This window comes from Prunus persica, chromosome G1 (assembly GCF_000346465.2).
Source record: "Prunus persica cultivar Lovell chromosome G1, Prunus_persica_NCBIv2, whole genome shotgun sequence".
NCBI classification, from domain to species: domain Eukaryota; kingdom Viridiplantae; phylum Streptophyta; class Magnoliopsida; order Rosales; family Rosaceae; genus Prunus; species Prunus persica.
The window spans coordinates 34,746,459-34,762,730 of record NC_034009.1 but is presented as its reverse complement, the minus strand read 5'-3'; the positions used below and the strand labels follow the sequence as shown (position 1 = coordinate 34,762,730).

Sequence of the window (16,272 nt, the reverse complement as noted above, 5' to 3'; positions counted from 1 at the left end):
AATAAAAGAAAAACACACAAGGCTAAGCTTAGTCGAAACTAGTAATGAAGTCAAAAAAATCAAAATAAGATCAAACTTCTGTATAACGTTTGTTTCTTTTCCATGAACAATTTATTTACAGGACCAAATAAGAGGGTTATTTACCAATTGACATGTACTGTTTCATCCATCATCCAGAGAAGGGGCAAGGACACAGACAACCCCTTGCCACCTTAATCTGTAAAACATTCTCAAACATGAGTACTATGTTACAACATGTTTCCTCTACCACTTCACATCCAACGTTAGCGCCTCAGAAGGTACAAGGACAGATGAGGACTTGGTGAAGGAAATATTAGACATCAAACTACTCCACGCAATTGAATCTGCTACAATGAAGGGCCTAATCTCTTTAACCATGAGAGGCTTCACCCTCCCAAATTCCACTCTTGCCAAAACTTCAAACCATACCTGTTCAACGGCCGGCCTAGTTCTCCACCCTGCCTTGCCCTGAAGTGCACCATTCCTCCGAAATTCCCTTTCGAGCTCAACCTTGAAACGGACAACAGTTGAAGCTTTGATTTTCCCTTCAACAAATCCTGACAAACCACTTTGGCGAATTCTATCACCAAGAAAGCTTTTCCAAATGCTTTCCAGCATAGATATCCTCAAACGTAAAGAATCAATGGGACAAGCCCGTTTCTTGTAAGCATGGCTTCTGTAGCACTTCTCTGGCAAGAACTCAATTATCTCCTTGGACATAAATTTGGTCTCAATGTAGGCATCAGGATTTCGAGTCTTGTATGCAACCAACGTTGCAGGCCCTAAAACACGAATAGGAAATAACGGTGTGCAGTATGAATGCCAAATAGGCCAAAACTCACTTTTCTCCTTGCCAATAGCACCACTTCCTTTTGATGATAACCCAAGATCAGATGCATGAAACACAGAAACTTCTGTAGCTCCACTTACTTCAACAGTGATGCCTTTACCAACAAGAACCCTTTTAAACCCACTATATGTAGTGTTCATCTACAATATATAAACGCCAATAATGTATTAAAACACACTCACTGTTCAACCCAGTACTATATGTAGTGTTGAGCTTTTAAGAGATCATTGCAAGTGTAATTCTTGAGCTAGCTATTTGTGCATGAAATTGACCAAAAGCTCACACACCACTTGAACATTCAAAGACAGTTTGAAGATTGAAACGATGCAACTATTAAAACTCTGAAATTGATGATTCAATTAAGCACTGAGTTATGAAATAGAGCGTACCGGCAATGAAAGGGAGAGGTGATGAATGCCGCCGACCCGTAACTCAAAGGGACCCTCCACTTTGAAGGTGTCAACTACAGCCATGGAGCTGAGCTCCTTAACGAGAGAGCCGAAATGGGTTCTGGGTTGCCTGAACTTTTTCCAGGAAGCGACGTCGTCGGAGAACAAGACCCCTACGGGGATCTTCCCGAATCCGACCCGGAACTCATATCGCTGGGCGCTCCCGAAGCGAACCCTGCTGGCATCCAACCTCGAAACCCTGATGTCCTGCAAATACCACTTGTGCTTGGCCGATATTTTCTTTAACACATCCTTCAAATTTGGCAAAAATGGGAAAGAAAAGTAGTAATTAAAAATCAAAGAGAGAAGAAATTGCTAAAATATTAAAACTATTGAGAGAATATTTGTTTGTGGGAATTTTCTGTGTATTCTTCTCCTTGTAGGAGGTTATATTTATAATACAACGAAACCTGAATGGGCAAGTAAATAATAAATTCCTAAATCTATTTGCAGTAGGAAATCAGGAATTAAAGTAAATCAATTACAATTATAATAGGAATTCTTGGTGTGTAAGGAAAGTAAGTCAATATCCACAAGTCACGCCAACACTCCCCCTCAGTTGGTGCATAGATGTCGCCAATGCCCAACTGATCTAGTGAATTGTGGAATGCTTTACTGGAAATCGCATTTGTCAAAATATCCGCCAATTGATCCTCGGATTTCACAAAATGCGCAATCTGGTCCATGTGTCGGGGTCGTTAGTCGAGAAGTCATAATCTGTGCAGCGGAAGATGCATAGGATACAGTTGAGTAGGAATTGGGATCGGAATATGAGCCTGAGTCGAGGCCGGAGTCAGAGTTGAAATCGGGATCAGGGTCTGAATCAGAGCCAAATTCGAGGTTGGGGTCATCATCGGAGTGGGGGTTGGGGTCGTCTACGGAGTCGGGGTCGGGGTCGGGGTCGTCTTCGGAGTCGGGGTCGGGGTCGAGGTCGTCTTCAGAGTCGGGGTCGGGGTCGGGGTCGTCGTCGTCATAGTCGGGGTCGGGGTCTGGGTGGTCGTCATCATAGTCGGGGTCGGGGTCGTCAAAAGAGGATCCTGATTCTGGATCGGGTTCGGGGTCAAAGTCTGCATCTGTAGGAGCGGAGCCATCTGGGCATTCAACTCAACGATGGTTGGTAGAGAATGAGAGAATGAGTCGGTGGTGCTACCTCCATGAGGATTGAAAAAATCATCAACCCCCATAACACTAAATAAAATAATCTCTATTACAATAGGACAAAATATAATTGGTAAGTAACCAAAATTCTAATGAAATAAGGAACCAAAATTCTAACTAAGTAAGGACTCGCCAACACTCCCCCTCAAGTTGGGTAAAGATATTTCGCACGCTCAACTTGACAAGCGAGTCACAAAACACCATACTTGAGAAGTAACAATTGTAGAGAAGATCTTTTAGTCAACCACGAGTGAAACAAGTGACAAACTAAAACAAAGTTCACAGCGGAAACACAAGAGCAAACCCTAAAAAATAGGGCACATAGCAAAACACAGAAATCCTGTGAGCACGGCTGTAGATAAGGCAGAACACAGAAACCCTGTGAGCACGGCAGTAGGTAAGGCAGAACACAGAAACTGTGTGACCATAGCAATTGATAAGGCAGAACACAGAAACCCTGTGAGCACGGCAATAGGTAAGGCAGAACACAGAAACCCCATGAGCACGGCAGTGGCAACAATAAATTCTTCCATATAAACTTTAGTTAATTCACTCAGACACAACTTCTCTTCAATCTTCCTCTCCCCTTAAAGAGAAGGGGTCGTCGGAGTCAAGAAATAAGCAACATCTTCATGGAAATATGTCAAGGTAATTGGGATAGGTCAATAAACATATCCCTTTCACTCCCCCTCCCCCCCCCTCTCAAGGGGGGAGAAGAGCACTTAAATTTCAAGAAGAACACAAGCACAGGTCCCTAGATCGAACCAGGCTCTGATACCATGCTAAAATATTAAAACTATTGAGAGAATATTTGTTTGTGGGAATTTTCTGTGTATTCTTCTCCTTGTAGGAGGTTATATTTATAATACAACGAAACCTGAATGGGCAAGTAAATAATAAATTCCTAAATCTATTTGCAGTAGGAAATCAGGAATTAAAGTAAATCAATTACAATTATAATAGGAATTCTTGGTGTGTAAGGAAAGTAAGTCAATATCCACAAGTCACGCCAACAGAAATCATGTAAATAAGATGGAGGAGGAGGAAGAAGTACCTGCAAGATTTGGGTGGTGGAAGAATTAAAAGCAAGAATTGATTGAAGTGGGAATATAAGGAAGAGGATGAGGGAGACGAGGAGAGTGCCGGTCCTCCTCATCTTTGTAAATTGTAATTGTATGTTTCTTGAACCACTGACTAAGCGGAAGGGATCGCATCGCACTCTCTCTCCTGAACCACCGACTTACCACCACAACAACCGCCATGTGCTTCTGCGTATGCGTTTTGCGTTTTGCGTTTTGCGTTTTGCGGTTGGGATGAACGATTGATGATAAGGCCTTGTTGATCAGACGGTTCAATTAATTACTGCCGCTTTTCTTAATTTTAATTTTTGATTTTTTGCTATTATTAGTTCTTCATGTAGTTGTGCTGGTTCTGTTCACTTTTCAAGTTTTTTTTTTTTTTTTGGGGGGTGGTATTGGACCGAAGAGGTTTTATAAACTTGAAAATTTAATAAAAGGTTTCGAAATTCCATTTAGAAGATAAATTCATTTGGATTGATGGGGATTTGTTTTTCTTTTGTGACCATTTTGGATAAGATCGGTTTTGTTGTACCAGTTAAACTGAAAAATCGAACAATCCAAACCAGAGTAATGCTGGATAATGTTATAAAACTAGAATGATCAGAGGATGAGAAGTACCACTGTAATATTGGGAGTGGAATTATATTTCTCTTTGTGGTGTTTACACTGACAGAATTTCTCCTCAGATAGACTCCACTCTTTCTCTTCTCTCTGACTCTCACTCTATTCTCTTCTCTCTTTCGTGTGTGTTTACAAGCAAATATAATGCCTATTTATAGGCAAAGCAAATGACTTTTAAGGGAGACATAATGATTTCTTCCCAACATTATTATCCCATCTTTTAACTAATACTCTCTAGCTTTATCTCCATCTTTTGACTAATACCCTCTAGCTTTATCTATGTGGGCTTCACTTCTTTATAACACTCCCCCTTGAAGACCACATGTCCCTAGATTGGTTGCCTCATTAAAACCTTGCTTGGAAAAACCCAGTGAGAAAAAACCTAAGCGAAGGAAAAAGAGTACAACTTTATTTGGGACATAAGGGTAATGTGCTCATGTTGCCTCGTTAAAACCTTGTTAGGAAAAACCCGGTGGGAAAAACCCTAGTCGAAGGAAAAAGAGTACAACGCGCATATGTTATGTGTTAGAGGACTCTTGAATGCTCTCCCTGATTTTGCATGCTCCAACTTGATTGCTTGCAGAGTTGTCGTAATCTGATGCCATGCACTAACTTTTGGAATGTACATTTCGGCAATGATTTGGTAAAGAGATGTGCCAGGTTATCGCTTGAGCGAATTTGTCTGACTTTGATTTCTTGACTCTTCTGGAGCTCATGTGTGTAGAAAAACTTTGGTGATATGTGCTTAGTCATGTCATCCTTGATATACCCTCATGTGATTTGAGCAATACAAGCTGCATTGTCCTCATTCAGGATTATTGGAGTGTCTGTTGTTGAGGGCAGGGCACATGTGCTTCAGATGTGATGGATCACCGACCTTAACCAAACGCATTCAAGACTGGCTTCATGGAGGGCAAGTATTTCTGAGTGATTAGAAGATGTGGCCACTAGTGTTTGTTTCGTTGAGTGCCATGAGATTGCAGTTCCTCCACATGTAAATACATACCCAGTCTGTGATCGTCCTTGATGTGGATCAGAGAGATATCCTGCATCAGCATACCCAACAATACTCTGGGCGTTGGTCGATTCACTGGAATAGAATAAGCCCATGTATGTTGTCCCACGAAGGTCTCGTAGAACATGTTTGATGCCGGTCCAATGTCGCCTTGTTGGAGCATTACTGTACCTTCCTATGAAAATGATATGTCTAGTTTGGTACATTGTGCTACGTACAATAAAGCACCTATTGCTCTAAGAAATGGTACTTCTGGACCAAAGACTATTTCATCATCCCCTTTTGGACAATATGGGTCTTTTTTAGTATCAAACGACCGAACGACCATTGGAGTGCTAAGTGGATGGGCTTTATCCATGCCAAACCGTTTCAATATTTTTTCAGTATAGGTTGATTGATGCACCAAAATTCCATTAGCACTGTGCTCAATCTGCAAGCCAAGAAAATATTTTGTCTTTCCAAGATCTTTCATCTCAAACTCACGTTTGAGATAATCAGCAATCTTTTGAAGCTCTTCAGAAGTTCCAATTAGATTCATGTCATCGACATATACTGCTACTATCGAAAATCCAGACTCTGATTTCTTAATAAACACACATGGGCAAATAGGATCATTTGTGTATCCTTCCTTCAGTAAATACTTACTGAGACGATTGTACCACATTCGTCCAGATTGTTTTAGCCCGTATAATGATCTTCTTAATTTAACTGAGAACATGCCCCGTGGTTTATTTCTGGCTGCTTCAGGCAGCTTGAATCCTTCTGGAACTTTCATGTATATATCTGTATCCAATTCTCCATACAGATATGCGGTAATGACATTCATGAGTCTCATTTTAAGTTTTTTTGAAACCGCCAAACTTATTAAGTAACATAATGTAATTGTGTCCATTACTGGAGAGTACGTTTCCGCATAATCAATTCCAGGCCTTTGTGAAAAACCTTGCTCAACGAGTCGCGCTTTATACCTTGAGATTTCATTTTTCTCATTGCGCTTTCTTGTAAATACCCACTTGTAACTTACAGGGTTCACATTGGGTGGAGTTGGAACAATATGTCCAAAAACACTCCTTTTTACCAAAGAATTTAATTCTGCCTGGATTGCATCTATCCACTTAGGCCAATCTTGCCTCTGTGTACATTCATTAATAGAGCACGGCTCAATATCATCATCTGTTATAATCTCAGCAGCCACTGAGAATGCAAATATATCATCGATGATCATCTCATTTCTACTCCATAATTCATCAGTTAACGTATAATTTATGGAGATTTCTTGACTTTCAGGTAGAGTTGCCACTCCAGGGGCACTTCTCTCACCAATGACGTTTTCCTCTTCAGGAAGTACCTGTCCCTCTTTAGGGGCATTTGAATTATGAATTGTGGGCTCTCTATTTATTTCATTTGGATTCATTTTGTCCATTAACTTCCTCTTTCGAGGAACTCAATCCTTTGAGCCTACTAGTCTGCCACGCTTCAGGCGTGCAGCAGATGAACCATTTGCTGGCACATTGCTTTGTCCATTATGGACATCAATCCATGTGGGTGCATTTGCAGCTGGGTATGAGACTTCGTCACCTTTGCTGCATCATTAAATACATCTGGCATCTGATTTGCAATACTTTGGAGGTGAACGATCCTTCTCACTTCGTTTTTGCATTGAGCAGTATGAGGATCGAGATGAGACAATGTGGATACATTCCACGATAATTCATGTCGTTCTTCAGGAATGAGTTTGCCTTGTTCTTTAGACACAGATTTTTCTCCCCCTAATGGTGGGAAGATTGTCTCATCAAAATGACAATCCGTAAACCGTGCGGTAAAAACATCACCCGTCAGGAGTTCCAGATATCTGATGATAGATGGTGAATCAAAACCAACATAAATTCTCAATTTGCGTTGAGGGCCCATCTTAGTACGTTGCGGTGGTGCAATGGGCACATATACCGTACACCCAAAAATTCTTAAATGTGAAATGTTTGGTTGATTCCCTAATACAAGTTGTATTGGAGAATATTGATTGTTGGCGACGGGCCTCAATTGCACAAGTGATGCTGCATGTAAAATGGCATATCCCCAAGCAGAAACTGGCAACTTTGTTTTCATTAGCAAAGTGCATGCTATCAACTGAATGGGCTTAATTAAAGCTTCTACCAAGCCATTTTGAGTGTGCACATAGGGAACAGGATGTTCAATGTCAATGCCTAGTGACATGCAGTAGTCATCAAAAGTCTAAGATGTAAATTCACCAGCATTATCGAGTCTGATTGACTTAATGGGATAATCTGGGAATTGGGCTCGTAATTTAATTATCTGAGCCAAAAGCCTAGCAAATGCCATATTCCGAGTAGACAAAAGACAAACATGTGACCATCGGGTAGATGCCTCCACCAAGACCATAAAGTACCGAAATAGTCCACATGGGGGATGAATAGGTCCACAAATGTCCCCTTGAATTCTCTGTAAAAATGATGGAGACTCAACATCAACCTTTGGTTGTGATGGTCTGATCACCAACTTCCCTTGTGAACAAGCTTGGCAAAAGATGTCACTTGATAACATAATGTGTTTAGTTAACAAGGGATGCCCTTTAGAGTTGGTGATGATCCTGCGCATCATGGTGGATCCAGGATGACCCAACCTGTCATGCCAAAACTTAAAAGCATTTGAGTCAATGGACTCTTGGTTCATGACACTATGTGCCTCAATTGTCCGTATAGTTGTATAATACAATCCTGATGAGAGCGCACAAAGCTTCTCCAGTATACGCTTTTGGGTATCACTGGAGGTAATGCAAAGATATTCCATGTTTTCCTCTTTCTTTGTTTCAACATGGTAGCCATTCAAACGTATATCTTTGAAACTCAACAGATTCCTTCTGGAGTTAGATGAATACAAAGCATATGGAATGGACAGTATTGTTCCATTTGGTAACATAATTTAGGCTATTCCTGAGCCTTCAATCAGATTTGCATGACCTGATATGGTTGTTACCTTTGCTTTTGTAAGCATTAATTTTGAGAAATACTTCCGATCTTGAATGATCGTATGAGTAGTCGCGCTGTCTGCAAGACAAATATCTTTGTCATAGACTTTGTTTTGAGGGCATCCATAATTTACATCCATGTCTTCAAATAAGTAAAATAAGCTAAATCAATAAAGAAGAAAACATTACCACTTTTATTGGATTGAAATGAAAAATTAAACAACACTTCAGCTAATACACATAGTACATTAAGGAATTTAATCTAATTCGAACTCATAAGCTTCATTCCCTCTTTCAGTAACAAAATCAGAAACATCCAGATGCGTCTTGTTTAGCTGACGCGATATTTCTGATGAGCCATCTGTGGCTGGGGGAGCATGATCAATGTAATTTATCTCCACTTTCATGTTCTTAAGTGAAGCTTGATAGAGATCCGTCAAATGCTTGGGCGTACAACATGCACGCACCCAATGTCCCTTTGCACCACATCTGTGGCAAGTGCTTTCAACATTTCTAGGCACATGGCTCGTCTGTGCCTTTCCCTTATTACGGGATGCATTTTTGTCATTCGTGGATGGACCGCTCCTTGGACCTAAACCCTCTGAACGAGCACCACGATCTTTTCTGCTTCCTTGCCAGCGGCCACGCTTGCCCCCTCGCCCACGTTTGTAGATACTGCCACGAGATGAAGTGGCATTCACTTCCTGAGATGCAGCATTTATTTCAGGAAGTGGTACTAAGCCCGTTGGGCGAGATTGGTGATTCTTTAATAAAAGCTCATTATTCTGCTCAGCTAACAAGAGGCAAGATACAAGTTCCGAGTACTTCTTGAAACCGCTATGTCTATTGCTGCTGAAGGAGGACAATTGAAGCATGAAAAGTGCTCAGAGTTTTTTCGAGCATATCCTCCTCAGATATATTTTCCCCACATAGCCTCATTAATGAGGTAATTCTGTGCATAGCAGAGTTATACTCGGACACTGACTTGAAATCTTGAAATCTCAAGTAAGTCCATTCGTATCTAGCTCTTGGGAGAGTCACCATCCTTTGGTGATCGTATCTTTCACCTAGAGCTTTCCATAGAACCAACGGTTCATCAACCACCACATATTCGCTCTTCAGCGCTTCATGGATGTGGCGGCGAAGAAAGATCATGGTTTCGCATTCTCTTCAGGCGAAGCATCATTCTCATCTACAATTGTTTGTCCGAGGCCATTGGCTCGTAGATGAATTTTGGCATCCAGGACCCATGATAAATAGTTGTCCCCGGAAAGGTACAAGGCAGCAAACTCTAGTTTTGCCAAATTTGCCATCCGAAACTTTAGGCTCGGGATCTGGGATATTAAGCCACTTATTAATAGGAATTTCAGGCCCTCATTATTCAGGTATATTAATTGATGACAAAAAAAAGTGCTATGAATTTGCTAGTATGGACGATAAACCAGCACCATACCTTAAATAAAATTAAATGTGCGGTAAAATAAATTCATAAAGTAAATTGTTTGTTGTATGGACGTTAATTCCACACCATACTCTAAATAAAAGTAAATATGCGGTAAAGTAAATTTATAAAGTATGAGGGTTAATTCCACATAATACTTTTAATAAAAGTAAATGTGCAGTAAAGTAAATTCATAAAGTATGAAGGTTAATTCCACATCATACTTTAAGTAAGAGTAAATGTGCTTGTATGGGCACTAATTCTGCTCCATACTTTTTAAATAAAAGTAAAGGCAGCTGTGTGGACGATAAACCCGGGCCACACCTTTAAATAAATATTGTCGTATGAATAATAAACCTACTCCATACCATAAATAAAATAAATATGGGGATAAAAACCTCCACATAATATATATGAAGTGCATAATATATCATATATTGTCGGCAATATAACTGCGCCACTATTCAAGATATAATAGATGGGTTTTAAGATCACACCATCATTTTATTACAATAATTTATGTTACAACGCGATGGTTAAAAAAAATTACACCACCATAAAATAACAGGATGGGGTATAAAAACCACGTCATTCCAAATTACGTTACAAAGAAGTAAATTAAACAAGCATGGATAAAACAACATAGAAATTGTGAGAACACAAAAAAGAAAATTTGCATGTCATCGTAGTAGTAAAGTGAGAGTAGACATATGACAAAGAGGAGACAGAGAAATAACCACATAGTGTTGAGTTGGGAAAAATTCAAAAATAAAAAGGAGAGACTATCGTGCTGATAACGTGTTATAAAACTAGAATAATCAGAGGATGAGAAGTACCACTGTAATATTGGGAGTGGAATTATATTTCTCTTTGTGGTGTTTACACTGACAGAATTTCTCCCCAGATAGACTCCACTCTTTCTCTTCTCTCTAACTCTCACTCTATTCTCTTCTCTCTTTCGTGTGTGTTTACAAGCAAATATAATGCATATTTATAGGCAAAGCAAACAGCTTTTAAGGGAGACATAATGAGTTCTCCCAAACATCATTATCCCATCTTTTAACTAATACCCTCTAACTTTATCTATGTGAACTTCACTTCTTTATAACAGATAAGTAGTTTTCTAATTATATGATCTTTATTATTAGAGAATGCGGGTTGATCAACAAAACCAGAAAAATGTTAAAATTGACATTGTTCGCTGTAGGCTTTATCACAACAACAGTAAAAATAATAGTAATAGTACGATCAACTCAATCAAAAGCAGGTTGATCTGAATTACTAACCAAAAACGATTTACACAGATAATGAATGCGTCTTGATAAAATGCAAGTTGGAACAGCAAAACTCCAACTCCAAAGACGTCATTACAAAGATGCTTGGAAGCAATCCTACAGGCAACAGGAAAAGGGAGTCCAATGTAATTCATCTGCCGAGGCTTTCAGCGTATCCTGTAAAGAACCATCTGCATCTACCATCTCCATCTCACCGCATCCCCACCAGCTTCAAAGGCAATCAGAATCATACCTTCACTCAGCACGAGCGGTGCCATATCTTTCCCTTCAGATATTTGGTCTCTCACAGGTGCTAAAACCTCATGTATGGCAGCAGCTGAACCTCCAAACATATATGAACAAAGTAATTGATGAATCAGACAAAATGATAGCTTAGCTTCATCTTTTTTTTCCCCACTCTCTTGTCAAACGTAAGTTTAAAAGTCATACAGATTCACAGACTGACGGATAAGATATCCATCCAAAGCACGTTCAACGTGCCCAACAACGAACCAAGAGAGTGGTGTAAACAAATTCAATATCTTGATAAAGAGAAGAAGAAAATCTTCTGAGGTCCTCCCCCCAGCAAACAGAGGGCAATGTGTCAAGAAATTGCAACAGCATTGTCTGCTACTTGTGGTTCATATGTGGTGTCAGATACTTTGGAGGGAGGCCAATAGCGAAATACTGATCTGCCAAGAATGTTTTTGACAGGAAGTGGACCCCTGAACACAAGAAGTTAACCACATCGGCATGTCAGAGATATAACAATTCAGTTTGAAGAATAATGATCTTAACTATTCATATGCAATACTAACAGTTTTTTTACCAGAAAATGCAATACTAAGAGTTTAGAATTACCAGTTATGAGAGTCAAAACTATTGTTCCGATTATCTCCCATTACAAAGACATAGCCTTCTGGAATGAGCTGAAAAATCAAGCAAACAGATTGCAATGTTTTTGTAAGCACAATTCAGTGTCACCATAAGCAAATCAACTGAAGGAAAACATAAACCTAGAAAAGGATGCTTACCACTGGATCCATTTCATAAGCAAGCGGCTCTAATATGTAATGTTCATCTTGAACAAGACCATTTACCAGCAATTTTCCATTGCGAACCTATTCCATACACACAAAATAAAACATGTCAAAAAACAAAATACGTATGTTTTCGTATCTATGAGTACAGCCAGAGCTATAAACAACTACTTCAAGATTAATGAGATTTATACCTCAACACAATCTCCAGCCTTAGCCACAATTCTTTTAATGAATACATCGCCTGAGCTATAACCAATTTCCTACAGAGTGCACGAAAAACACAAGAATATAATGTCAGCACCCACATGTGAAAAACTCTTACAAAATGTAAATGGAGGTTCCTCGAAAATCCTTATAAAATGTGATTGTACACAATACCTGTAAGATTGGAGGTGCCTTGAAAATTACTATATCTGAAACCTCAGGCTTCTTAAAGAAATATGAAACCTGATTTATCAAGGGAAGGATATAAATCAGATGGGCATAAGCAATTTCAAAAATAAAACTTTGACAGAAAATCTGGTTTTCACATTTATGAAATCAACCAAATAATACTTGCAAACATAACATTACATATCCCAATTCCAAATTCACAATTTTGTACTAATGAATACTAAATCAATTATCAATTAATCAAAAAACCAACATAATTCCACCAATTAAATATACTGATATGAACATGGGCTCACCTTCTCGGCTAAAACGCGATCACCCACATCCAGAGTAGGGTACATAGAAGTGGAGGGAATCGATCTGGGCTCGGCCAAGAAGGACTTAAACAAGACACTAACAGTGACAGCAGTGAACACAGCCTTAGCGTCCTCCGAGCAAGAATTCAACAAGCGCGATAAGAAACCGCTCCTCCCCAATTCTTTTTTAGTCAACCGCGGGACCTCAGCGACCTCATCCACACACAAGGTTCCGCCTTTGTCCACTTCCTTCAATATAGACACCGGAACAGTCTCGTTGCAGGGAAGCCACTTGGAGACCTGTAAAAAAGGCATGATCGAACCGGGTTTGAACGGCGAAATACCCATAGCAGACGGAGCTGAAGAGACACCCGCAACGAAAGCCGTTGACTTCAGAAGCGAGATCAAGCCCAAGACGATCGGGCTCTTGGAACTCTCGCCGACAATCTCTTCGGCGAGGGCTGTGTACAAGGACGGCAAAGTCTTAGCGGCCAGCGAGCTCGGCTTCGAACGGGAGAATTGGGTCTGGTGGTACTTGCGGACGGGGACGGAGGGGTCGAATTCGGGCTTTTGGTTTGATCCGAATACCCGAGACCTGACCCAGCATTCGTGAAATCCTCGGCAATTTCCGACCCGGAGATTTGCCGAGGATGCTAGGTTTTGGGCGACATAGCCGGAGAAGCTTAGCGTGACGCGGATAGCCATGACTACGAATTTGATTAGGTAGGTGAAGACGTGATGCAGTGTGCTCTCGGAGACTGATAAAGTTGATCTAGAGAGCCCTAGCAAACGATGGATGCCATTTCGGTTGTGCAAGACAATGAAGCGAGGAAGGGAAAGGTGAATTGAAAGGCCGGGTTACAGCTGAGGAAAGGAATGGAGGTGTTTGGGGATTTGAAAAATTAGGGTTTATGGAAAAGCTCGGAGATGGTGGCCGAGCTTTACCGGAGAGAGAGTGAGGGGCTCACGACTCGCGAGTCACGAGCAGGTGGATTTGGAGACGCCAGAAAATACCAAGATGGGCGTCAAATGGGGAAGAGTATAGGTTTAATAGAACGGCGGCTGAAATTCTATTAAAAAGTGGCCTTTGTTTCTTTCCTTATTTACGATTACATTTCATTCTGTGCAGATTTTTGCCACAAAATACGGATTTTTTTAGTAATCTTTTTTTTTTATATATAATTATTTTCAGATTTTAAAGTTAATCTTTAAATTCAACAAACATGTTGGACAATTTTACAAAATATTATAATTTTATTTTAATATTTATACTATAATGGGAACTTATACATGTTAATAAGAAAATTCCACATAACTCCCGGGGTAATTTGGTCATTCAACTATTAAAAGGTCGAGAGGTTCTTCGTGGAAGTTTATGTAAAAGAATGGCTAGAATACCATGTCGTTTTCCATTATTTTGGATGACTTTGACCAAAGGAATGGCTTCTAATGTGAATGACATTTGTCTCGCCTTCCTGCAACCTTCCTAAAAATTAAAATATTCAGATCCCAAAAGACAATAATAGCCCTAGGGATATCCTCTGCACGATGAAATATAAACCACATAATTTATTTGTCCTACAACTTTTGTATGAACACAATTTTTTCTGAAGAATTCGTCATGATATATCTCGTTCATGCATAATATTATAAAAAAATGAATATAAATTTTTGATTGCTACTTAGTATTGGCAATAGATATGAAAAAGTATTTAAAAATATAATATTTAAGTGGCATACATAGATTACAATGAGTAAGTAAAAATATAATATTCCAACCAACTCATATCCTAAAATTTTAAATATCAACTTATGTAAAAAATTAGTCTATTTTTATATATTTAAACTCATTATGAATTTCATTTTTTTACAATCACTAAGCAATACCACAATACCACGTCATCTAGTAATAAAAGATTGAGCAAGTAAAAATAAAGTCCCTGTTAGTAAATGGTGTAAACAATCGTTATATATAAGTTTCTTTCATATACTTTATCTACAAATACAAATTAGGTAGGCGAGACTCCACTGCAATTTTATTGTTTAAAATAATAAATAAGTAAGTCTTCAGTGATAATTAAAACACAATCCAATGGTTGGCAAAAGAAAAGAAAAATAGAATAACCAATATGAGTTGTGCGAGTTTTCTTCAAAAAAGAAGTTTGCGAGGCTTCGAATTAAAGTCTTCAAAAATACAACAATCCATAATAAAATGGAAATTGGGATAAGAAAAGGGATGTTTGACAATTTGAAGTTGACGCATCTGAGGCTTGACTGGGTGAGTGTTTGGTATGGAGGCAGTTGATGACGGAAGCGCATATGTCAGCGACATAGCTGATTAGATTAAGGAAACGAATTATTATAATGTGAATATTTGTAATTTTCAAAACGCTTGATCCCTTCTCCATCCAAATTCTGATTAATTGACGCAACTGCATCCGTCACAATGTCCATCCATTTAAACGATGAATCCCTTTTCTTCTTCTTTTTATTTTATTTTATTTTAAATGTAGTAAATGATACTATTTAACCCTGAATTGACCGGCCATATTAGCATACTCTATTAATTAAAAATTATTAATGTTTCACGTAACCTACACCTAAAATGGGTGTAAGAACACTCATGCCCCAAATAAGAAAGAATAATACTAGTCTTACCATATTTTTATATTATAATTTCATACCACATGATGTGGCAAGTGATGTGTACATACTACATCATATAAAATTCTAGTTTCTGTTTTTCTAATTGTATTTATTAAAATACACTTCATTCATTTATATGGACATGTCACATCATGTGATATAGAAATGTGAGATAAAATGTGGTAAGTGTAGCATTACTCAATAAGAAATGTCAAATGGATATTTAAACTCAGAGTAATGCTACACTTACCATATTTTTATCCCACATTTCTATATCACATGATGTGGCATGTCCATATTATATATCACATCAATTAAATCAATGAAGTGTATTTTAATTAAGACAATTAGAAAAATAAATACTTGAATAAATCATAAAAGAAAAGAAAATATTAAATAATTTTAATTGATGTGGCTGTCCACCTCAGCTGCCACATAAGATGGTATAAGGATGTGGTATACAAATGTGGTAATAGTAGCATACAATGAAATGAAGAAAAGTGCAAAAATCTAAAAGATAGGAAAAGAGACATTATACATTTATTTGCTTATGATGAGTCAAAACTGATAAAATTAGTGAAAGTTCAATTTTTGAGGTTGGAATTTCATTAACATCAAACGATTGACCAATTCTTTTAATTTCGGTTGAATTCTATGAAGTATGTAGAATGCAAAAACAAATTATATTATTGGTTTATCCAATGTTGGTGCCCTTGATATGAGTCAATACCTACCATGTAATATAGGGATGTGCATTTTTTTTTTCTTTTTGACAAGGTGATTATTCTAAATTACTCTAATTAGGGATGGGCATAATTTCGGGGCAATATGTATTATAAAAAAAAAAAAAAATTCAGGTCAACCCAAATGAACTGTCGAATCCGATCATTAGAGGTTGGGTTGGCTTAATAATCAACAGGTCTTGAGTTCAAACAATCATAAACCGCTATATACAAACTGGGTTACGGGTTAGAATCAAAACTTAATAGTGGGTTTAATT

General features: G+C 38.6%; 2 protein-coding genes across 2 annotated transcripts; both read right to left on the bottom strand.

Moving 5' to 3' along the window:
* LOC18789762 lies at positions 51 to 4,267 on the bottom strand. The gene is made up of 3 exons (XM_020563990.1): positions 3,533 to 4,267; positions 1,261 to 1,572; positions 51 to 1,011 (listed from the first exon to the last, which is right to left on the bottom strand). Exons 1-3 carry the CDS (start codon positions 3,632 to 3,634, stop codon positions 265 to 267), a joined length of 1,161 nt encoding a protein of 386 aa, XP_020419579.1. The 5' UTR covers positions 3,635 to 4,267; the 3' UTR covers positions 51 to 264.
* Positions 10,779 to 13,732, bottom strand: LOC18790874 (thylakoidal processing peptidase 1, chloroplastic). Its single transcript, XM_007223257.2, has 6 exons — positions 12,627 to 13,732; positions 12,316 to 12,384; positions 12,129 to 12,197; positions 11,929 to 12,015; positions 11,756 to 11,823; positions 10,779 to 11,619 (listed from the first exon to the last, which is right to left on the bottom strand). Exons 1-6 carry the CDS (start codon positions 13,329 to 13,331, stop codon positions 11,499 to 11,501), a joined length of 1,119 nt encoding a protein of 372 aa, XP_007223319.1. The 5' UTR covers positions 13,332 to 13,732; the 3' UTR covers positions 10,779 to 11,498.